The sequence below is a fragment of the Polyodon spathula genome, chromosome 3 (assembly GCF_017654505.1).
Source record: "Polyodon spathula isolate WHYD16114869_AA chromosome 3, ASM1765450v1, whole genome shotgun sequence".
NCBI classification, from domain to species: domain Eukaryota; kingdom Metazoa; phylum Chordata; class Actinopteri; order Acipenseriformes; family Polyodontidae; genus Polyodon; species Polyodon spathula.
In genome coordinates, this window is record NC_054536.1 from 7816705 (window position 1) to 7840442 (window position 23738).

Sequence of the window (23738 nt, forward strand, 5' to 3'; positions counted from 1 at the left end):
ATACTGTCTGCAAAGGCAGCAGTCCTGGGATGAGTTTAAGTTGAGGGTTGGACACAGCTTCAGTTACCTCAGGCATAGCTAGCAACTGAAATAGAAAAGAGAGCAAGGCTTCTTCCTCCTAGGGACACGTGAGAAACGCAGGCACAGTAATGCTACAGTAAGCAGGAGAGGTGTGGGAGGGGATGGAGCACACAAAGATAAGCGGCAGTAAAGGTAGGTTTAAGCATTGTAGGGATAGGGAGTTGCCCTGCTGCCATGCAATCTTAAAACATCTACAGTATACAGTAGACAGGTCCTTAACTATTTAACCCACAGGCCAGCTGTCCTAGTTGTTGTTGCTTCTAGGATACAACTTGAGCATAAAATTGTCCTATTAAAAGGCCTGTGCTGTATTGCGGGCATACATCTTGAGAAGATCTCATTTGGAACTGCATGGTTATTTTCACTCATAAAGAGTTGCAATGGAGAAAAATTATTTATGATATCTTTCTTTTGTAATGAGGTAGGTCATTGTTTATGACAAGTTCTACACTTATTGCACACGCTGCACAGACTCTTCCAGATATTACCCAAAGTATCCACTAAGTCCTCATCTCCATTCCACATGTTATCCAAAGAAAGTTTTTTTTCTGAACAGAGAGCCTCCTCTCCTGTCAACTGATTTTTCAATGCAGGATTCCAGCTCACATAAACTGGTATTAGTGAGGGCACTGCAGTTCCAAAACACAAGAAGAACATTCCACTGCAGTCTTGATGTTTCCTCCTGGCACCCATCTTGCAGGGCAGGATGCATTTCATTATTGTTTGTGAGTGACAGGCTTGGACAGATTTGTTATTGGCAGTGTGGTCTGGTGGTGGGAAAAAAAGTGAAGCCAGGGCCTCGAGTGATGACATTCTAGCTCAACTACTGACTCCGACCTTGGGAAAGTCAGGAACCCTTTTACACCCTGTCTCACCTCGGCTGTAACTAGGCCGAACCAGGACCACACTAAAAAAAACTGTACTGCGTGATGAAAATATTACCTCTGTGTTGTAAAGGTCTGTTTGTGGTCCCAACAAAAGCATCATATTTCCAACTCCGGCTCTCTTTGTTTCTTCATATTCAAAACACATTCCAGTGTCGGTTTACTTTCTTTTGAGTGTTTACAGCTCTCTCTTGCCTCATAACATATCATGTTTGGAATATACTTCACAGTTTCAGGAATATTGCTTTTTTGCCCGTATTGCCATGTAACTAATATGAATATGCAATTAGAAGGAATATACAGTAGTCATTTTCTACATTACAAAATGCTGCAGTTTCTCCTTACCAACAGCAGAGGGCACTACTTCACCACTAAACTGTCAAAGGTCCTTCATAATATTACATGTTGTTTTGGATAATATTACATATTTTGACCCTCTCTAACACAACTGGAATATTTCCTTAAAAATAAAATGTATTTTAGCAATATACATATATAATATCTAGAGGATCAATAGTGATTTGAACCAGATTAGAAGAATGCTATTTGTTGTGGATGGCAATATTGGAAAAAACCTGTGGTTTTACAAAAATGATCTTTTGCCTCTGCTGTACAGAACCAAAAATAACATAATGCCAGTGTTGCTAGGTCTAATTCTCACAGTAAATTAAATAAGACCTTAATGAAAGTTTGCTTGGATGAATAGGGGGATTGATGTTCAGCCCCTATATAAACTTTTCATTTGAGCTCAGATATTTATTTCAGATAATACTATCACCCCGGGATCAAACCTCCCCCTGACCGGCCTTCGCACATCTTTCCACAGCCAAGTCCTTGCCTCTGAAATGTTTTTGGTCACTTACTGTGTGAATGTGTGACGTTTGTTGAATTGACACTCACAGATATTTTAACAGAGTTGCAGTCGTGTATTAAGTTGTGATCACAATTCCCTCTGGTCTGTTTTCAGCAGTGCTGAGCTTGATATAAAAACTTAAATTCTCGAATTTACTTGCAATGTACTTTACAAACAACAGCCCCAAGCTGTGAGAGGCGGAGGCCTGGCTGTGTGAGGTCTGTGCATACAGACCTCAGAAACACATCTGATACTGTTAACAGCAGTCTCTCTATGTGCACAAAACTAGCAGCATATATACTGTCTCAAAATTGCTATCGTCGGATACCTAATTTCATATTGTGCATTTGTCTGTTGCAGCTTGCAAATAAGTCTTGAGGAAGTCTTACACACATTTATGCCATTTTCCTCACAATTAATCTACTGCAAAATTAGATTTACATGTTTTGTTTTGCCGCACATAAATCAAACCAAAAAAGAATCTTTATGTAACCCATATCTGCATTCATTGCAATTGATTTTGTTTGAGGAGAGAATTTCAGACTTCTTCCTCATCCACAACTGTTATCTGCCAATTGTGTGTTTCTGGTTGACCTCATCACCTTGCAGCTGATGCCAAGTGTTGCATCACCCTGTAGAATTTTGACTCATAAAGTCTAATGAAACCTGCTCATTAATGTTACATTAACATATTGAATTACATACTGCTTTGTAATTTTCCATATACATAGCAAAAAACGAAAAAAAAAAAGAAGTGACATTTCAAAATTTAACATGAAATAAACACTACTACTATTATGGCTTCCGGTAGACGTTTGCGATATAATTTAGTAGTTTACTTGATTACACGATATTAAGTAAAAGATCTAAATTATATTCAGATAGATTTTTTTTTTAATAATGTATTAATCCTAAAATTGTAGGTGATGCAAAACGTTTGTCCATAGCTGTACAAATACAGCCTGCTATTCAAGTCATGATTGTAATGCATTATTTCTAATCAGTATTGTGAGCCCGCCTTCTTACCTTCAGAACAAAGCAGTAGTCTGTTGGTGCCTTGTATTTGTTTTTGTACTGTGTGCCGTAGTACACGTGCACATTGTCAAACTGGATGAAGCATGCCAAATCCTGTGAAGTCTGCAAAAGGAAAGGACACTTGTTAGCCCTTCGGATTTCTTAACACAATATGCTTTTATAATATTTGAACAGTTGGGCTCTGAAACAATGCATGGAAGCCTATTGCAGTGTAATATATACTGTAGGGAACTAAATCAGCGTTGGTTAACAATATGCAACTTTACCTTCTCCTGCAGTTTTTCTAAACTATTCCCATATGAAGAAAATACAGTATTCTGATTACTGAAAAAAATATCATATTAGTTACTGAACCTTAATTACAAATACATACGCATGCAATTTCACACCTGCATGTTTTCTGTTTAACTATCATTTGCAACTAGACTGCCACTTGCAGCTTGAGTGACTTTTCAATGGCAGCTGAACAGTATTCATGATACTGTTTAGACAAAAAAGCTGATATGCTTTTTGAAAGTTAAAATGGTACTACGCTGTATCTGGGGAAAATCTACCAAGAAGAGGAAAGGCTTCAGTTAGGAGCAAGCTGTGTAGTTGTATTTGTAACTGCCTCAGTTTTGCATTTATTTGAAGTTGGGATAAAAACAACAGAGCTTTGTGGCATATTGAAAAAGGGAGCTCTTGGAAATGGGAACAGTTAAGAACTCAATATTTGCACAAGTGTTGTGGTTGAAGGGCGGTTCTCAGGTACACGAGACAGGACAGGGAAGGCTCACTAGGGAATTCTTCACTTTCAGCGCTGTGAATTGCCTTTTGATTTTTTTTTCTTTTGCTTTAAATGTTTCTTTTGACTTTCTGACCTTAGTCTTTCCTTTGGGTACATAATAAATTCCAGAAGCTCGAAGGAGAAAGTAACGACGCTTCCAGGACTTTTTTCCATCTTCTTTTAAATAAAGAGCTCCTTCAAGATCGGGTACAATAACTGAGGTTCCACAGAAGCTCTCCTGCATAAAATGAGAGAGAGAGAGAGGGGGGGGGGGGGGGGGGGGGGGGGGGGGGAGAAGAGGGGGGGGGGATATAATCAGTCAATTGAAATATTTTGCTTCACTGTGGAGACTGCCTAAAATAATACTTTCTAATTTACAGCAGACTGCCTAATGGCTTCCTGACAGAAGACAGTTGGAAGGATCTGAGGGTACAATCTACACACACTCTTTAAAGAAATGTCCAATCCAACAGGGCCAAATGACATCTCACTCACCTTCAGTAAGGACTCCTTGTCTTTTTCCTTCATGTCTTTTGCCTCTTTTTTTTCTTTCTTCCCAATGTAAAAATTCTAGGAGGAAAAAGGTTTAAATTTAAAATTGTATATTCTTCAGTAGTACTACAAATATATATATAATATGAGTTAACAAACCCACGGCTTTTTGACATGGATAGTTAAGTAAACAAATAGGATTTGTAAGTAATTTGCCACTTAATAAAAGCCTGTACCAAGATATGCCTTATCACATAGTATATATAGTCTTCCTATAGACCCTTGATTTTCTGCTCACATTTGAATTGGTTTAGACCCTGTATTTTGTTATAGATTTTACTGATTAATATAAAAGGGACCATGGGGAATAGTTCACTGTAACTATGATGTCTCTGTGTTTTCCAAAATGTCTGAACTTCAAAGAAAATTTTGACAAAACAGATGGATAATTAGATATTTATTACATCTCATTAACCATTCATTTTGTAGAGACACTGCTAAATAATGCATGAAACCTAATACTGTGCCGCATATAGGGGTAGATATATTAAGATGGGCCAGCCCCAGCACAAACATACCGCAATTTTGGTTACGATAATTCGCAAAGTGCACATTTTTTCAAATAAAATAGCGGCAGTTGAGTTGTGGTTTTCTGCAGGAGAGAGTGCCTGAAGGATAACGTCTATACATGCAAGGGTGCAAGAATCAAAATAATATTGTTTTTGTTAAATGTAAACGTCGGTTGTGAATCCTATAGTTAACCTCTCCAGTAGAAAACCATGGTAGCTGTGCATCAAAGGTGTCAACAATTGACCTTGTGTGTTGCCATGTTGATAAATAAAAAAGCTCAAAGAACAGAAGACTGGTACATTGTAACACTCATTCTGAACCTTTGCAATAAAATACATCTAATTATATCTTAACTTCCTCAATTGACTCTAATATAAATAAGGTATTTAAGAATGACCAATACCAGTACTGTTAATCCAATGATATCATATAAACACACACACAAATTTAACATTTACCATTCCCAAATGTGACCATGATTTATTTCTATAAAGTTTGACTTATTAGCAGTACCCCAGCCAAAAAAACCCCAAACAATAGCCTTTAAGACACTGAAGAAGCAAGCACTTATTCTTTGAATAAAGGGTAACACAATGTATGATTAACTTGAAAGTAAAGAGGGTGAAGTAAAACCAGATCCAATCTGCAACTATACTATATATACACTGTATATATGTGTGTGTGTGTGTGTGTGTGTGTGTGTGTGTGTGTGTGTGTATGTGTGTGTGTGTGTGTGTGTGTATATATATATATATATATATATATATATATATATATATATATATATATATAATATATCATATATTCTACAAGAATAGATATAGTTGACTAAATCGTTTAAATCTGTTTTTCTTTTTAGTGTGGACATGAGAAAGAACAATTAGTACTATTTGTTAATCTATAATTAAAAGTGGATTTGACTGACGCTGATAAAACATGTGGAGGCAAAGGGGGGATTTTCAAAAAGCAGTGTTATTGTATCAAGCTCACGGTACAGTAACAACAGCTTTACTAGCAAGTGATTTTCAAACGAAATGTGTAAAAAAAATCAGTCCATTAATGCTTTGAAATTGAGTCAATGACGTCATTAATAAACACATTTCTCGTTAAAAAGCTTAATTGTCGCAGGTCACATACATCACTTCTTGTCTCATCGACTAGGTAAGGGGAACTCGTTAATCAAAATGCATATTAGCGAGATGAAGAAAAATTAATGGAAGCATAATTTGCTTTTGTTAATTAAAACCCTCCTTTTCCAAGTGCAAATTAACTCCTGATAAATGATGACAATTAACAAGGATTTCCTTTTAAATTCCCACGCAAACAAAACAAATAGTTGTAAGAAGCATTGCTTGTTAAGATATCAACATCATTTCCTAAATCAACGTTATTTCGGAAATCACATTAGCACGATTATTTAATACCGAAATAGGCATAATGACTGCTTGAAAATACCCATATCAGTGTGTAGCCGGGGAGATCTGTGCTGACTCTGCTGGCGTGTTCACAGTACTGCAGGAAGAGGGCGGCAGTCGTCCAACAACCGCCTGTGAGTCATGGCAGTGACACGGGGAGGTGGGAAAGTGGGTGTGTGGACTTTCCCCCTCTCTGAATGGCTGAGAGGTGAGTCTTGGGAGATTGCTAGCCCTATAAAAAAAATGCTCTGCTGTTTCCTCAGGTCTGCCCTCTAGATACGCTGTGTGTACGGAAGCGCTGGTAGAGGACCGAGAAACCAGCTGGGAGAAACATGGCAACGAACAAGACAGAGAGTGACAGCGGGGAACCCTTGGGCAGACTCCGAAGTATTGTTTAGAGCAGGCAGGGAGCCGCTAGAGTAGGTCAGTGATCCGGGTCGTGCGGGTAGCGACGACTGGGATAACGCTGCCGAGTGCAGCACCTTTTATTTGTAGTTTTATTAGTGTGTTATTTTTCCTTGTTCTTTTCGCCTTCTGTTTTCATTATTATTTCTTTGAGCACCTGCGAGTGCTCCTGCAGTGAATTCGTTTACCAACTTTGGTATTTCCGTGGTGCTGTCTATCATCGTTGATAGGCAGCCCACGGACAACAGTGCCCTCTGCCAGTGAAAAATAAGAACTGTCCTAAAAATAAAACTGGGCACCTGGGTGGTGTTCCAAGTACAACTGTTCTGAATCGTGTGTCAGTGAATTACCCACCACCCTTCCACACAGTGCTACATACTGATTTGTTGATTAACACTGGAGTCATTCCTGACTAGCATGTCTTTCTGTTAGTATTTTTTATGCCCCGCTGGGGGTCCATATTCTTGCCAATGGTGATAAAAAGGTGGCCATCTGAACGTAAGTACAGGTGCGTCACAATGTAACTGTGATGGAAAGATGAGTTCTGGTGATGAATCTTCCTCCCGACCTGTGAGGGCGCTAAAGAACGGGAGGAGAAGTATCTGGAAGGGCTGGCCTGACAGTTCGTTTCCGGGTCAGGGAAGTGGGTCAGCCTGGAAAGAAGTGCGACTCTGTTGTAAGACCGTATTGATTTGAAAGGTAAACGAGAGGCAGTTGCAAGTAATAAGGCAGCTGCAACCGTTTACCTAGATATCATGCGGGATTACATATAGGGGCCAGGGTAACGCTGATCTTTTCCTTCGTTTGGGTAAACGCATGGAGAGAGAAGGACCGAGAGAGGAGCTCTCATTATTAAAAGAAAAGATGGGTTACGTGTTTTGTGTTTGTCTGTGTAATAATTGTCCGTGTTTTGCACCACCAGACAGTTGAAGCACAAATCTGGAGCTGTCGCCGAGGGTCAGCACGATCCGGATCACTACTGCACTACCGTCACGAAATACCTGTGTTTGCACTGACCACCAGCACAATTGCACTCACCCAGGACTGGTGACCGTGTGTTTGTTTTGTTCAGGACTGTGCCCTATTATTGCTATCCCCGCACTTTACACATTGTTGTGTATAGCCGGGGATTTATTATTTAACGGTCACCAGACCTGGATTATAAATAAAAGCACCTTTTCCCACTGGAAACTGTTGTCTGCCTGTCACTCCTGCATCGCATCACCGCTACACCTGTTCCCCTCCACTAGCCACTTTGCCACAGAAACACATCAGAGCTTTGCATACATCTATAAACCACTTGTCCAATGGGGATTTGCTAAGAACACACAGGTTCTTCAGTGTGTCATAATCTGGGGGCAATATGGAATCTGTCTGTATGAATCTATTAATTAAGCAGAGCTGATGAGGCACACATTATTATTCAGAACACCATTATGGAATTCTGCTCACCAAAACATTCAAGTATTGTAGCATACATTACACAGCAGATGGAATGTGTTAAGCTTCGGCAACTGCTTATTATTGGTAGAGTTGGTAGCGGGTAATATCGAGAATGCAGAGTGCAGTTGAACATTAAACTACTCAGGGACTGAAAACAGTCTACAGAGCTACACTTTGTGCCTGGCTGGTTTTGCAGTTATGCTTTTTTTCTATATCAAGCTCAGTTGAGTGTACTAACTTTATTTTATTCCAAACAGGCTGAGCAATGGAGTGAATATCATTGAGATTGGAACTAGCTGGATAGCTGAAAGGCTTCAGCAAGCACGTTAGCTGTGCAAATTAACATAGTGAGACGAGCCACCAAAAAATAAATCAAGTACGCTGAAGTATTTAACCTACTGGTAATTGTATTCAGCCATCTCTGATCTTTCAAAGTCAACAGAACTACTGCTGTTTTTTTTAGGATTGCACAAAGTTCAGGTCTGTAGAAACTAGAACATTGCATAGCCTTTTCTGCTATACCTCTTTTAAATGTTAGCTTGCGTAGTTCAGGAGGCGTGCAGCAGGGGGCTTCCAATTTCCTGTCAATTAGTACCTATTTTCTATTTAAGCCCTGATCACTTTCACCTTTGCTGTCTAGCATTTAGTTTTTGTAGCAAACGCTTAGACACTGTCTTTTCGTGCTTCACCACTAATCTACACTTTGTTGCCTTTCACTGGAGGTCAATTCTCTGTGCAGCGCTCCCAAGATATTATCAAATATTTTCCTACCTGCTCCGGTGCTGCTTCTCATCACTCAGCTTCTCCATTCGGCTGCAGGAGCTCCAGCGTTAGTCTTTCCTGCTCTTTCCAGCCTCCAGCCCAGCAACAGCACCGTTCAAACCGTAGCTTCATTTCTCATCTCGTCTGCGTCTTCATTAGACAAACTGGCCCTTCACTAAAACCTCTAAAGCTCCTTCAACAAGCCATCGACATTCCCGTCATCAGCGTTTGCCTTGTCATAGCTCCTATATTTAATCCACCATAAAGATCTGTTAGCTGAACATTCCTTTACTCTTCGCTTGCAATCAAGCGCCCCTCCTCCGCTCCCAGAGCCAGCAAAATTATTGTCGCTTCATGGGATCCTGCCCTGGATTTCTACTGGCTATGTTCAATGTTTTAGGGACCTGTCCATTCAGTTTCGTGCTCCGTTTCGCCGTGTGGTGGCTTGTGCTTTCGACTGGTCACAACAAGATCCAACAACACTGCTGTTTTGCAACTTTTCCACCAGCGCCTCTCAGTCCGTGGCTCCATGGCAACGCCCTCATTGCGTGACTGCGGGGAGTGGTAAGTCTCCATGGTGACCAGGCAGCTTCATCCTCCACTGCAGTATTGCAATGTTCTGGCTTGCTTGCTGCTGCGCTTTTACAAGCTGCGAGGGCTCATTCAACTTGCCGAATTGTGACATCTAAATACTGTGTTAACGTATTTATATACATGATTAACTGTCCTAAAACATGTAACGAAGATATTAAAATCTAAAAGAATACGCAATTGTTGTTCTACACCGACAAGGATTTTAATCACAATAACCAAATATAGTCTACCCAGCTTCACTCAAGCCAATGGTTAATTCTAATCATAACCGCTAGATGGCAGTATAACACCACAAGTTTTATACAGTCTCTAAGCTGATTTGCTATCACTGTGAAGCTCACACGCTCCAGCTTTTCTATACATTCCTGCAGTTTGTTGTCATTCCAAGGGATTTGCAGGAGTCCTCCTCAACCTTTTGTAGCAACTGACATTTTCCAATTTCAATAGTTCCCCTCTTCAAGGACCTGGTCATGAAGCAACCTTACTCGGCTGTGAGATGCTCAGTAACTACCATCATAGTAACGTCCTGCTTTCCTGCATCATGCATCCATTCCTGTGACTTATTCCTTTTCCCAGATTCATGTTTCCTCATCTGGTGCTGCTCCTCCAGTCCGATCAGCTTCATCAAAGTTATCATTTCATTAACGCGAGCTGCTAGTCAGTCATGGAACCAAGTCCTACGATTTATCAATGTTCCAGTCAATGTCCTCCTACCCCCAATAGACAATAAACTGCTCTGAACCAAGCAATAGGTTTTGCAGACGCCTCGGAGCAACATATTCTTCATCCTCTCTGGTTCTGCAGCAGTCTCAGATCTCTGCAGTCTTCATCTCTGCCCAAAAGCAACCCCATCTCTGGCTCCATCTAAATTGGCCTTAACACTGAAAGACCAATATCTACTGCATTCAGCAGATCCCTACTCTCTACAGCAGACCACCACACTCTACCGATGGTAGTCCTCCGTTCTCTATTGCAGATCTTTGCTTCAGCAGATCTCTGCTCTCACAGCTGAGCCTCTGCACACTACTGACAGCACTCCATTGTTTTCTTCCTCAGACCTCTGCTCTGTTCAGCAGATCCCGCCCTCTACTGTTAATTGCTCCTCACTACAGCAGATCTCCACTCCCTCTTCAGATCAGTTCACTACTGCAGCTGCAAAAGTCGCTCTAGTTTACTGTTTAAGTCTGCAGCTGCACTTCTCAAGAGCCAACAATGCTCCAGCCTTCCTCCAATACGTAGATCGTGGCAGCATTCCCACAATCAAGGCTAACACTAATCTCCATCTAATCAAAATACGGGGCACTTCCTCAGCAATCCTATTCATATCTCCGCTCATCCTCCCAAATGTTACAGCATTAATACTTGGTTTGAGACGTGGTACGAGACTGGAAATCTGTCTTGATTATGAGTTAAGGATTTCCACTATTAAGAGAATAACTGGCGTTGCGAAACCCAAATCTGTGAATGTGAGTGTGGCAGAGCAAAGCTCTGCCCTTTTTAAATTGGCAGGGATGGTGTTAATTTCCCCTACCTGCCTGGGTTTATTATGTTCAGGTGGCTGGGGTTGATTAGTTGATTAGGTTAATTAACAATCAATCAGCGCCCAGCCACCTGACATAAAAGGAGGCCTCTGCTTCCCATTAGGAGGAGGGAGCTGAGGAAGCAGGTTGGTGTTAATGTTTGTTGTTGGTGATTTTTTGAATTTTGTGGATCCAGTGAAGGCATCGCCCAGCCTGGAAACCTTGTTTTTGTAAGTTTTGTTGTTTTTGCTTTATTTGTGTTGGAATACTGTTATTTTGCCCTTGTGAACTTTATTTTTGTGTTTATTTATAATAAAATTAGGATTTTTTGAACTGCACTCTGTCTCTGGGCCTCTATCTACTTGCCAGCCTGCCACAGTGAGTTTACCTTTTCCATTTCAAGCAGACATGATAGTAGCAAACCGCTGATCGATCCTGTATTAACTAACACATAGAAAAGCGGCATCTCATCTTTTCCCTTATTTCTAGAACATGGGGCGCAAAGGAGCCGTGCTTCCCCAGTAGCCGATTCATGTTCGTTCAGTCCAGCTGCCACCTCAGCCCTCAGTTCCAGCTCTTCTGCCTCTACTTTCGGTATCCAAGTTCAGTCAGTTGGTCCCATTTGATTCCACAACCCCCATCCAGAATCCTTAGCTTCTCCAGATGCTATTTGACTGAAACCTACTCTCAGTAACCCCCTTCAATCTACTCAGCATTACATGTCTGCTGCCCTCCACCTTGTTCAAGAGCTCCTATTCTACAGCCTGCTAAGCGTCTTCAATCCTCTGTGCCCAGATTTGAATAATCATAGCCCTTCAATCAAAACCTGGCTCTCATGGTCCGTGCTAGGGATTCTCTCCAACTCCCTCCAGTCTCTCCATACTCAACATTCCGCCTGACCCTCTGTGGGATTCTTAAGAGCTTTCCCCCTGCCTCACCTTCCTGTCTGTCTATATCAACATATATTCTCCATTTGCTAATTTCCACTCTTCCAAAAAGCCACTTCTCCCCCTACAATGATTTACCCATGGAGATCAGCTGCCTCTCGGCCACCTTCCATGCTTACTCCATCACTTGGCTACATACCTCAAGACAGATCAATTCAGCGTGGTCGGTCCACTCACACGTCAAGTATCAAGCTCCCTATCTCCCTTTTCAAGGTATCTCTACAGCAGGAACCCCCCCCCACCCCTCCTCAGACCATCTGTTCATTTCACTCCTATCATCACTCTTCTCGCCTTGAGCAGACCTCCCTCCATTCCTCCACCCTTGCTTCCAAGCAGGCCTCCTTCCTCTCCACCCTCGCCTCGTGAGTAGGCCTCCCTCCTCAACTCCACCCTCTCCTCCGAGCAGGCCTCTCTCCTCTCCACCCTCGCCTCCGAGCAGGCCTCACTCCTCGACTCCAGCCTCTTCTCTGAGCAGACCTCCCTCCTTTCCACCCTCGTCTCCTCACAGGCCTCCCTCCTCTTCACCCTCTCCTCCAGAGCAGGCCTCCCTCCTCGACTCTCCCCTTCCCCCCAGCCTGATCACAAATGTGGGGGAACTGGTCCTCCTCTGCAGTGGATTCCTACATTCATTCATCCTTCCCTGATATAGTTGCTGCTCCTTCTAAATATGCTAGAATCATCTCTACTCTTCAGAAAGGCTGCTTCTCCCCCTACGAGGATCTACTCATGGAGACCATCTGCCTCACAGCCTTCTTTGGCTTTCTCAGAAGCTCCGAATTCACAGTTCCCTCAACTTCTTGCTTCCCCTTGGCCTCCCTCCTCAGCTATATTCACCCCATCCGTTCCGTATCGGTGCAGCCACCTCCATTGCAAGGGCCAGCATCAATCAGAGCCTGATCAAGACCATGGGGCACGGTTCTGTTCTGCAGTGGATTCTTATGTTCATTTATCTCCCTCTGACATAGTTGCAGCCCATTCCAAAATTGCTAGTATGCCTGAAGTGGGGGCTACCTGTCTGTCGGAGCCACTAGAGGTTTTCCCCTAATTAGCTTCCAGGGGTTTTTTCCTCTCCACTGAGCAGCAGGTATACACATAGTCATATCCTACTAAATTTACTAACTATCCTCTTGTTTGTCCCGTTTGTCCTTCTAGTCTTTTGTTTATGTTATGCGCTGGCATGTTCTCTCTTTTGTTTGTCTCACGGTGTGGGAGATTTGGTGAGGTGCCGGGGGTCCATCCTTTTTGGGGGCAAGTGATCATCACTTCCCCGACCTCAGGGCAAGCTTCAGCCTCCCTTGACCTTCAGGGGGGTTCTCACTGTGTGAGTCAAAGTGGATCCCTGGCCACACTTTGTTCTTTCACAGCTCCTGCACTTATTTTGCCTCACTCAAGGCTGTTCTTTACTCTGTCTCAGTCCGGGATGTGGCTACTCATGCTCGAGTCCCATACTAACCTCTATGCCTTGTTCTTATCTCAGGTCCCAGGCAGCGTGAAGTCTTGGCCAATTGGGGGTCTAACAAGCGCCCCTTTACAGAAGTCTCAGATGCTAGGTACCTCTCTCTCTCTATCTCCTTTCGTGTCCCGGTCTTCCGGGACCGTCTTCCTCTGAGGGGCGGGTCTGCGAGTCATAACCCTCATATGTGTTTTCGGTTGCTAGGTCCTTCAGCCCTGGGCTCGTGTCGGCATCGCCGCCCTCAGTCAGTGACCACTTTCTGTATCCTGTCTTCGGTTGCTGGGTCCTTCGCCCCTGGGCTCGTGTCGGCATCGCCGCCCTCAGTCAGTGACCACCTTCTATCCTAGCTTCCATGTCCAGCTTCGCTGGTCTGCTACTAGTGTGGGCCTTGCCTGCTCTTCTATCCTAGGTCCGGTCCTTTCTAGCCGGCACTCTGTCCTACTTACCGCTCCCTTCTGCTTCTTCTGCCCTATCTCTACCCCCCAGCTCACGCCTCGTGAAACTGTACTTAAAATGTCTCGTCCTCTACAATACATTGGGCAGTTAAAAAGGTTATTTATTAAAATTACATTCGCAGACTTTACAACACAATGCAAACTATGGTTTTATGCACTTTGGGGAAATGATTCCTTAACGATAATTCTTGAAAAAGATACTTTTTATGATGTGACTGTTTCCATTGTGCTCCACAGCAGTTCACACACTGGGTGTTAACAGGCTAACCCTACTGACAGATTAATGTTCTCTTCAATAGGAACTATGGGAAGGACTGACACATGCAAAACCAATCAGTCATCAAACTAAATCAGCTATTAATAATAAGAGCCATGTTGTCTTGTGGTTGTGCCCTTTTATAGAAACAAGTTCCAAAATAAAAAGGACATTAACAAGTGGTTTTAACAGCCAAGAGTCTGCGTTTGTAAGTGTGATTATAGACAAATGCCAAACTATCTGACATGGTCAGTACTCTGCCCATACATAAAACACAAAACTATAGCACGCAGTGAATAATGACAGAAAAGACAATTGTTATTTTTACCTGAGGGTTTTTAAAAACAGCATACTTATTTGGTTTTTCCACAAACAGAATCTTGTTTTCGCTGTCTCGTGTCCATTGAGATAAGACTTCCACTAAATTTTCATGGTCTTCAAAGAACCTCTCTGTTAAAAACAGCAAAAAGGACACACCATTACATTGTACATCTGATGCAAAGTAGAAGCTGGGTTTGTATTTTATTCAAATAGTTTAATGCACATCAATAACAAAGTGTTGTACAGGGTTGTGCAGGGTTTACATCTCTTTGTTGTACAGGGTTCAGATCTCTGTTGGGCATCTTTTATTTTTTTATTTCGTCTCTTACCTGCAAATAGGGGAAAACAGCATTTTTCACTGTTTTCAGAAAAAATGCAATGCCCAAAGGGAAATACATCACCTGTTAAAAGGGCAAATCTGAATCTCTGATAATCAAGGATATATGAAGAGGCTAATGAATCTCTGATAATCAAGGATATATGAAGAGGCTAATGAATCTCTGATAATTAAGGATATATCAAGAGCCTAATGAATCTCTGATAATTAAGGATATATGAAGAGGCTAATGAATCTCTGATAATCAGGAAGATATGAAGAGGCTAATGAATCTCTGATAATTAAGGATATATGAAGAGGCTAATGAATCTCTGATAATCAGGAAGATATGAAGAGGCTAATGAATCTCTGATAATTAAGGATATATCAAGAGCCTAATGAATCTCTGATGATCAGGAAGATATGAAGAGGCTAATGAATCTCTGATAATTAAGGATATATCAAGAGCCTAATGAATCTCTGATAATCAAGGATATATGAAGAGGCTAATGAATCTCTGATAATCAAGGATATATGAAGAGGCTAATGAATCTCTGATAATTAAGGATATATCAAGAGCCTAATGAATCTCTGATAATCAGGAAGATATGAAGAGGCACTTTCACCTGTCTTGCATTCAAATGTGTTTGAAGCAGTAACACCTGAACCAAAAAAAGGCTAAAGAGATACTTCCTGTTTACAAAATCATTTTGACCAGCATGGCAGTCTCTATCAGGAACATTCTCTTACTTGTTATACACATTTTGCAACAAACAGCTAGGTTGTTTTCAATTGCACAGAAACAATCATTTACAGACCAGAAAACTCCATTGTTTTATTAATTTTGTTAGGGCTTCATTTGTCAAAATCAGGGTTTAGAGAGAGGGAAACATGTAGCCAGAAGCAAACATTTCTTAAGAAAATAAGAACATAAAGAATGTACGAGCGAGAGGAGGTTATTCGGCCCATCTGTGCTTGTCCAGATCTTAGTAGCTGATTGACCATTTTCTGCATTTCTCAAACCTGTATGGAATTTTCAATATTTGACAAAAAATATACATATATTTGTTTCCATAGTTTCAATAAGTTCCACGGCTGTGGATTAATAGTATTTATACAAGATATGTTTTCTTTTTCAGCCCAGATCATGTTGGATCATGGCCATTGTGGTGAAGTGCTGTTCTGGGTTTGCTCCAGATTGAGCCACATGTTTTATTAGTTCCATTTTTATGAATCTGCTGACAGATTTTGTCACATGTGGACCATTCATCTTTGCCTCGTGTGTCATTTTCCATTAAAATAGGAAAATATGGGGAAAAGTTATTCAGATCCTATCTGACAGGCAGAAACTGACATAAACATGCTGTGCTTCTCTTGGGTAAAGACATACCTTTGTAACTGTTAGTGAGCAAATCAGATTGCCTAAATAAATTGGCTTGTCCATGAGTAGTTTCCCAAGACACATATTTGTTAGCTAAAATACAAGACAGGCCCTTCTCACAAAATGTTCTTTTAAAATCCACTTCTTCCCTCTTTGGTGTCACTCAGAACATTAACATCAGTCAACTTTAGTTCTGGATATGAATATACAATTCTGCACAATAAAAAGTTGCTCTGGCTACCGGCTTCCTAATCCCTAGCTGTGTAATTTCTGTCAAATATTTAGGACAATGGAAAGTGAATAATATAAAAAAGCCCCAGTATATCATTTTTGATCTGTAATATTTTACTCTAAATTCTACATATTTTTAAAAGCAAAACAAAAACAAACCAAAATATTCTCATCATAATGAAGAGGCAACCAGAGGAATAAAAGACCATCCATAATGCTTAAAAACACCATTTCTCATTGTATTTATTTATTTATTTATTTCTGTATGGATATATATATAGGTTACTGAGCTGTAAACTCATACGGCAGGATCTTGCAGTGGGTGAGCAATATAAAATAGTGAATGGCTGTTATCCATGTCCTATTTTTACTTACCGATCTGTAGATCAGGATTAATCTCATACAAACACCACTCCACACTGCAGTCACAATGTGACTTCTCGAAAAGATGATCTAAAATGTCTCGAACCGTCTGCCTTTCATCCACCATCAGGGTTTTGGAGCTGCTGTCGTTCATCAACACTTTAATAACAAGCTGTTTAAAAAAAACAATTCAATCAGTTTAATGGACAGCTGTCCTTAACTTTTACTGAAACTCGACCATCAAGTCTACATCTACCTCGAGAAAGGTGAAAACAGAGGATGGGCCTATGATGGCTGTCATGATATATTTCTGTTTCAAAGATTTTTAAACGCAATATGAATTTTGGTCAAATGAATTTGACAAAAATCAGTAACTGTGCAAAAGTTCATCCATATTGGGTATCCTGAGAACATTGAAAATAGAGAATAGGCCTGGTATTCTAACCTTGCCCTTGAGGTCACAGGTTTCCCACAATCCTTGTGCAGTTTACCTGTGCCACAATTATTTCCACGACTAACTTTTTTGTTAGGTACAGAATGTGAGGGATATACAGATTGACATAAGGCCTCATTTCAGCACCCGCTTGTGTCTGGCTACAAAGAATAACATAGACTAGCAGTTCAAATTCAGCCAAATGAAGAACTTTTACATCAAGTCAAAATGGGTTCACAATTTTGATTCCTGTGAACACCAAGATGATGCAATTTTTAGCCTGTACTTCAAATAAATAAATAAATACAAGAACTAGAAGAGCATTTCCTTGTTAGAGGTATTACATTACACCTGAGCAAAACCACTGCTTTGTTTCTCTTCAAAATAATGAGAATTTAAAAGCTATATCCCAGGATGTTATTACGAATCTGTTTCCAATTGCCACAGAAATATGTTTTTTGCATTATGCAAATATAATGGCTATCTGTAGTTCCCATAATGCTAGTTCCCAGAGTTGGAACTGTGTATAATGCTGCCATTTCCTGTTTTCAACATTTATTTTTACTAAAATATCAGAAAAAAAATGAATAAATGGAGAAGCTGACATTAACCATGTGCAGTGACTAGCAACCACATACAAAATGTAATCTACATGTAATTATTTTTTTATACTGATGCCATTGGAAAATGAAGACCTGTGTTTGACCAATGAGCAGTAGTGATGCTGAATGTGTTTGTCCTGTCTAGAAGAGACCACTCTCTTATGGGGCAGATTAGTCTACATGAATATCAAATAATTAGTCTCTTAAAAACTAAATGGAAAAGGGCCCATCCACTTTTTAATATCATCATCCCCAAAAGATTTTCACAACAATTGTAAGAAAAAGAGACAACAAATGATTTTAGATTACTGTGGCTGCTTTTTGTGGCTAAATTGTAAATAAAAAACAAACAACCAAAACAAAAACAAAAACAAAATGTATCAACGTGTGGCAAAAAGTTAAAGAGTGGTACCAACCCTTAAAGAGCCTTCAGTTTGATGGATATGGGTCCTTTTTGCTACATGACGTGGTTTGATGACATTACAATATAGGGCGAGGCAAAGATCTGATGTCATACCTTTTTAACCTTGGCTTCTTGAAGCTTTTCTAGCGCAAGTTTAATTTTGTCAGCTTTTGCCTGGGCCTCCTTTTCTTCCTGAAATTAACAAATAAATGAATAAACAAACAAAACAGCAGGTCACTAGACACCATGCTATGCATGTATATGACCCTGACAGTGACGCAGACATGCCTATAAAATGCTTTGATGCATTAATTGCATGAGGCAAAATCCAGTATGCATTATTTAATAGCTTCATTCTTTATAAATCTCCACTCAAGAGAAAAAATACATTCTTGTGATTATGATTATGATTAATTTATGGTAGTAAACAGATTTTATTTCTAAATTTAACCCCATTTACTGTCTGCCTTCTGAAAAGGCAGTTCCCCTAAAATTAACCTAAAATGTATTTTTACTACAGGCTGGAATTATTGCAAAATAATGAATCTGGTCATCCTTAAACTAAAATCTGACAGCCCCAAGTTAGGAACAGACCAGTGCTAATGTAATATTATATTGTAATACTATAGTGCAAGGACAAATATTCACAGAAATAAATCATTTTAAAATTAAAAAACTGGCACGAAACTTTGTAACTGCTCCTTCTTGCTTGCTTGTGAAACGGGCAGGGCTGTGTGATACACTGTCGTTACGGATTCTGTCCTGTCCTTTGTCAGGGAGATGAGACGAGGTTAAAAAGCTCTGAAACCCTGAATGCAGATGAGCCCGGTTCACGCCCAGCCTGCTCCCTCTTAATATGAAAATACTTGTATTCCAGGCAGATGCTCTGTTGACATGATCCAAATAGAATCAAATCAGTGTTGTCCTGGAAGCAGATCTTGCCTTATCCCTGTATATTCCCCCCCCCACCCCCCACCGAGTCAGACTGCCACTGCGGCTCCAGGGGTGAGTGCCATATCAACACAGTCCCTTGATTCTGCCAGTAGAGGTGCCCATGGTTGTTACCTGTGATAGTGGTGCCGAGGGCTCAGGAGGGGGCGCAGGAACAGTAGCAGGAACAGCCTGACGTGGAGGAAGTGGTAATGAGCCACTGCAATGCAAACTGTTAGGAGCCGCTGGGAAATTACTTGTGTGAGCACTGAAGCTGTTCTCTTCAGGGGGAGGAGGCAGAGTTGAAGAAGTTAGGTTTATTTCGGGTTGATAGACTTCCGCTGCCAGATCTGCCATTAAAGCATCCAATTCATTGTCCTCTAGTTCATTGAGCGACTCTGTCAGTGGCAAAGGCAAAAAACAAAAAATAGAATTGGATGGCAGTCAGTCCTAGTACATAACAAATGGTGTTTGCATTTACTATACATTGTGTTGTGGAAGTTGCAAATGCAGGCACTCCTGCCAGACGAAATTGCTCTTATATATTGTACTCTTTACTAACAATTGGGTATATCAGATTGCTCTTGATCGTTTTGTTTAAACACATTTCAATAGAGCTGAAACTATCCAAATAGACTGAAATCGGAATTGTCAAACAGTATAGCACAGCATGACCCTGTACTCTATCTTTGTTGAAATGTTGTTGCTTTATTATTGGGAAAATTGAGCAAACCACTCAAAATAGAGATAGAGCAAGGCAGACCCCTTATAGTTTATAAACAATTATCAGGACCCCTGAACTTCCTGAAAAGTCACCATAAAATGTTTAAAGGTACTTTCTAACAGCTAACAGCTCTGTAAACCCATATCAATATTCAATTGGAGTAAAGTCCTCTGCCCAACGCAAATTCATGACACAATTGACCTCAGCCAACACTACGTACTCCAGTGTTATTCCTGCAGTGCCATGAATCATGATGCTTAACTTCACTTACCATTTAAGCCTTTAAAATCAACAGAATAGTTGAGTTCGGTGCTGGGGGGAGGTTGTGATGGAACTGTTTCATCCCCTAAACTCTGTGTGTTGGGGGTGGTGGTTGGGGTGGGGAAAAAAATAAACACAAATTAAAATGCTAAATCAAACTCAGATGTAATATGATACCATCTATTTGTGTTTGGATTTCCAACATAAGTTATTTGAATTAGCTCTTAAATTATAAATATACAGCAGGGTTCTTTTTCTTTTCAGTCCCAGAATACTTAGAGATCCATTTTAAAATACATTTGTCAATATGTATTTAACATAAAAGCATTTTTTCTTCTTCCCTTACACTCACTTCAATGGAATCATTTAATATTAACACTTAATACAATATTGCATTACAAATCAGTAATACTGGTACTGTACTACTCTATGTTTACTGGTAAAAACTGGCCTAATATCCTGAACTGTTCCTTCCATAAGACACATGTGGGAAATGCACATACCTGGGTTAAGAGGTCCATCTCCCCCAACAAGTCACTGAACATTGCATCTATTTCATCCATCTGTGAACATAAAAGAATACAGTAATATACCTCTACAGCTAAACAACACGGGCTAAATAACACACATACACACACCCACACACACACACCCACACGCACACGCACACACACACACACACACCACACACTGGCTTTGATACCCGGGTTATTTTAACTTTTAGTCTTGGAGGTGTTTCCTCCATTATTGGTTAATGATGGTACATAACGCTAACCACATGTGATGGAGAAAGAGGCTCCTGGCTAGGTGCTGTCTTCATGCAAAAGAAGACAGCTGGAACTCATGCCCCACATGCTCGATGGTCATTGTTCTCCATGTTTGTTTTGACAATAGTCAACTAATGTAATTATAAAGCTTTTTTCAATGGCTTTTCTTCAACAACAACAACACAACAAAAAGATGAAAGGAGATGGATTTGCCCTCCTGTAAATTCAGTTGAATTACATTTTGAATGAATACTTTATTCTGAACCAATAACTGTCAGAGATATTGAGTGGGACTGCATGAAAATATTTTTACAATTGGGGGTGCTTAATCACAACCCTACTGTCCCCATATGCAGGATCTGGCTGGGACGGTATACCATTTGCAAACATCTGGAAGTAAAGGAAATCCCAACTATTTGCCTTTTCAAAGACCCTTTGTTGGTCTAAGTGCTAGCGGTTCTCTGTGTGTAAGTGAAAACAAATCATGTTCCTTTTTCCTTTTCCAAGTCTTTTTTTATTTTTTCCAATTGTATTCTGTCATGAATGTGGAATAGATGATGTAGAAGAACATTCTATATTGATAAAAAAAAAAGTGTGTATGTTTTTCTATTGTATTTTTTTAATACTCGCACGTAATGTGGCATAAATCAGTGAACCGTTGCTCTCCAGTCCCAAAGCTAGAGCTCAGTTTACACAGCACAGAGAATATGAAGTGTCTGTCAAGCAGCTCAGCATTTGTTACACTCCCATTTAAAACTTCCTGAGCAATAGCTGCAGAGTAATCCTGAATTCCCAGATCGTTGGATCAGTATATTCAGGAAGTCTGAATCTTAGTAGTGTTTTTTAGAATCTCAATAGTATTTTTTTTTGGTATCTCAATAGTGATTTTTAGAATCTCAATGGTTTGTTTTGGAATCTCAACAGTGTTTTTTGGAATCTCAGAGTGTTTTTTGGAGTAGCTAAAAACAAGATCTGGAATGATTTTTTAAATGTATTTTACAGCTTGGTCTTCCTTCTCTACATCTTCTTGCTGAGGATGTAGTGCATTGAAAAACATTGTAAGAAGCTTTTTCTATGCAGGTGTATCATGGCTAGAATAAAGAAAATTAGGCTTCAGAGATATTTTGAATGATACAAATACGATTTTAATATGTGAATGGAGAGAGAGCTATCTACAGTGGACATAAAGTGTGTTTTTTGCCAGTTTTGAATTTAAAATTAAAATATGACATTGAAAGGATTGGGGTGAACTCTCTCTCTCTCTCTCTCTCTCTCTCTCTCTCTCTCTCTCTCTAACTGAAAGAAAAGCATGCAAACAGAGCTTTCTTTATCCTAATGCATTTTGAATGGCATTTATTAAACTTTCAAAGAAAGTTGTGTAGCTATAAAAATGGAACAATGTTTTTCCTTTTACTCTATATAAAAAAAAAAAAAAAAAAAACTTTTACCAACAACCCTAAATTACACCTAACCCATGTTAACCACTATTGAGGTGCCAATCAATACCAATTAACAGGGCATGGACTTTCAGGTAAGGTGCAGCCACAGGCCGAAGTCAAAACAGACTGTGCAAAGGATCTCCTCCTAGTGGTTGATTAGTCCTAGTGGCTGACATCAGCATAAGACACACATTTGCCTCTTGGCTGCAGAGCTTGCTCTTTAGTTGGATCTATTTGAACTGTAATGGTTCGCGACCAGCTCTTGCCTTTCCTTTTAATTTAAAGGGCTGAGATGCCAATTCATAGCAACGGCACCCTGTGGGGATGTGATGGATCTAACAACGTCCAGCCCTTGCCTCTTGATTACATCAATGGGCCTAGAAGCCAATTCATTACAGCTGGGAAAAAAATGGCAAGACAGTACAAAGTACATTTTTTAAAAGTCTGACAGTTTACCACATGGTTAGCTTGTTTTTGTTAATTGTCAAAATGAGTTGATTAAGAATCTGTATAAATAGACATTCAAAAAGACATGATTTTAATTAACGCAAGAACAGCGAAAGATACAACCATGCCCCGCTTGAGTAATGAAGAATGCCTGGTTGTTATTGGCATGATAGAAGGCGGCCTGTCTGTGAAAGAAGTTGCCTGGAGAATGAGATGTTCTGCTTCAAAACTCAGCAGACTAGTCCAGAGAAACCAGGAAACCGGCTCTGTGAGGGACAGGTCACGCCGTGGAAGGCAGAGGGTCACCACACCAGCCGAGGACCATCACATCCGCCTGATCCACATGTGTAATCGTTTTCAGACTGCAGCGGCTACAGCACGAAAAATTCCAGGAGGAAATAACCCATGCATCAGCAGAATGACTGCAGCTCGCCATCTGCATGAAAATAATTAGCATGCTCGGAGGCTGTTCAGAGGTACCATGTTGACAGCTGAGAGAAAAGAAATCTCTGTCTTCTGTGGGCCAGAGATCATCTGCGGTGGCGGCAGAGTGAGTGGTGGAGTGTTTTATTCACTGATGAATGCCGGTTTACCCTTGACAGACCTGACTGTCAATGTGAGTGGAGACGTAATGGTGAGCATTATGCTGACTCTTGCGTTGTTCAAGCCAACCAGTGGGGTTTGGAAGTGTGATGATGTGGGGAGGAATCTCCTTTAACAAAAGAATGCCTTTGGTGGAGATTGAGGGCAACCTTACTGCTCAGCAATACATTGCTGAAGCCCTTGAGGCAACAATTTTTTCGTACCTGCAAGCCAAGACCAAACAATGCTTATCATGATTCTTTGATCTGTATTTTAGCTCATGCTGCCCCATGAAACCAGTTTCCCTGCTTACTGTACTACATGCAATCAGGTGGGCTGGCGATTCGTCTTCTGCACTTTCGCCGAGGTTTGTTTTGGCCGACTCCCGAAGTGAACACCTTTTCCTAGGTTAAGGTTAATTCAAAGGCTGATCAGGTCTACGCATCAACGCTGCCAGGATTGTATTAATGCTCAGGGAGGTCATACCTGATACTAACTCTGTAATGTTTTCATTTTGACAGTGTGTCACGTTTCATACTGAAAACGTATCATGATTATTTGATCTGAATTTATGTTCACATTTCCTGTGATTTAGTTTGTTATCTAT

The 23738-nt window shown here is 40.6% G+C and overlaps 1 protein-coding gene across 1 annotated transcript in view; it reads right to left on the reverse strand.

Moving 5' to 3' along the window:
• The window catches only part of LOC121312092 (amyloid beta A4 precursor protein-binding family B member 1-interacting protein-like), a 36258-nt gene that overhangs the window by 3496 nt on the left and 9024 nt on the right, over nucleotides 1-23738 (reverse strand). The window contains exons 2-10 of the mRNA XM_041244110.1: nucleotides 20400-20459; nucleotides 19907-19988; nucleotides 19047-19309; nucleotides 18096-18173; nucleotides 16556-16715; nucleotides 14260-14381; nucleotides 4115-4189; nucleotides 3714-3857; nucleotides 2845-2955 (exon numbers count right to left, since the gene is read on the reverse strand). Coding sequence (XP_041100044.1) covers nucleotides 2845-2955; nucleotides 3714-3857; nucleotides 4115-4189; nucleotides 14260-14381; nucleotides 16556-16715; nucleotides 18096-18173; nucleotides 19047-19309; nucleotides 19907-19988; nucleotides 20400-20459 — 1095 coding nt within the window. The remainder of the gene's footprint in view (nucleotides 1-2844; nucleotides 2956-3713; nucleotides 3858-4114; nucleotides 4190-14259; nucleotides 14382-16555; nucleotides 16716-18095; nucleotides 18174-19046; nucleotides 19310-19906; nucleotides 19989-20399; nucleotides 20460-23738) is intronic.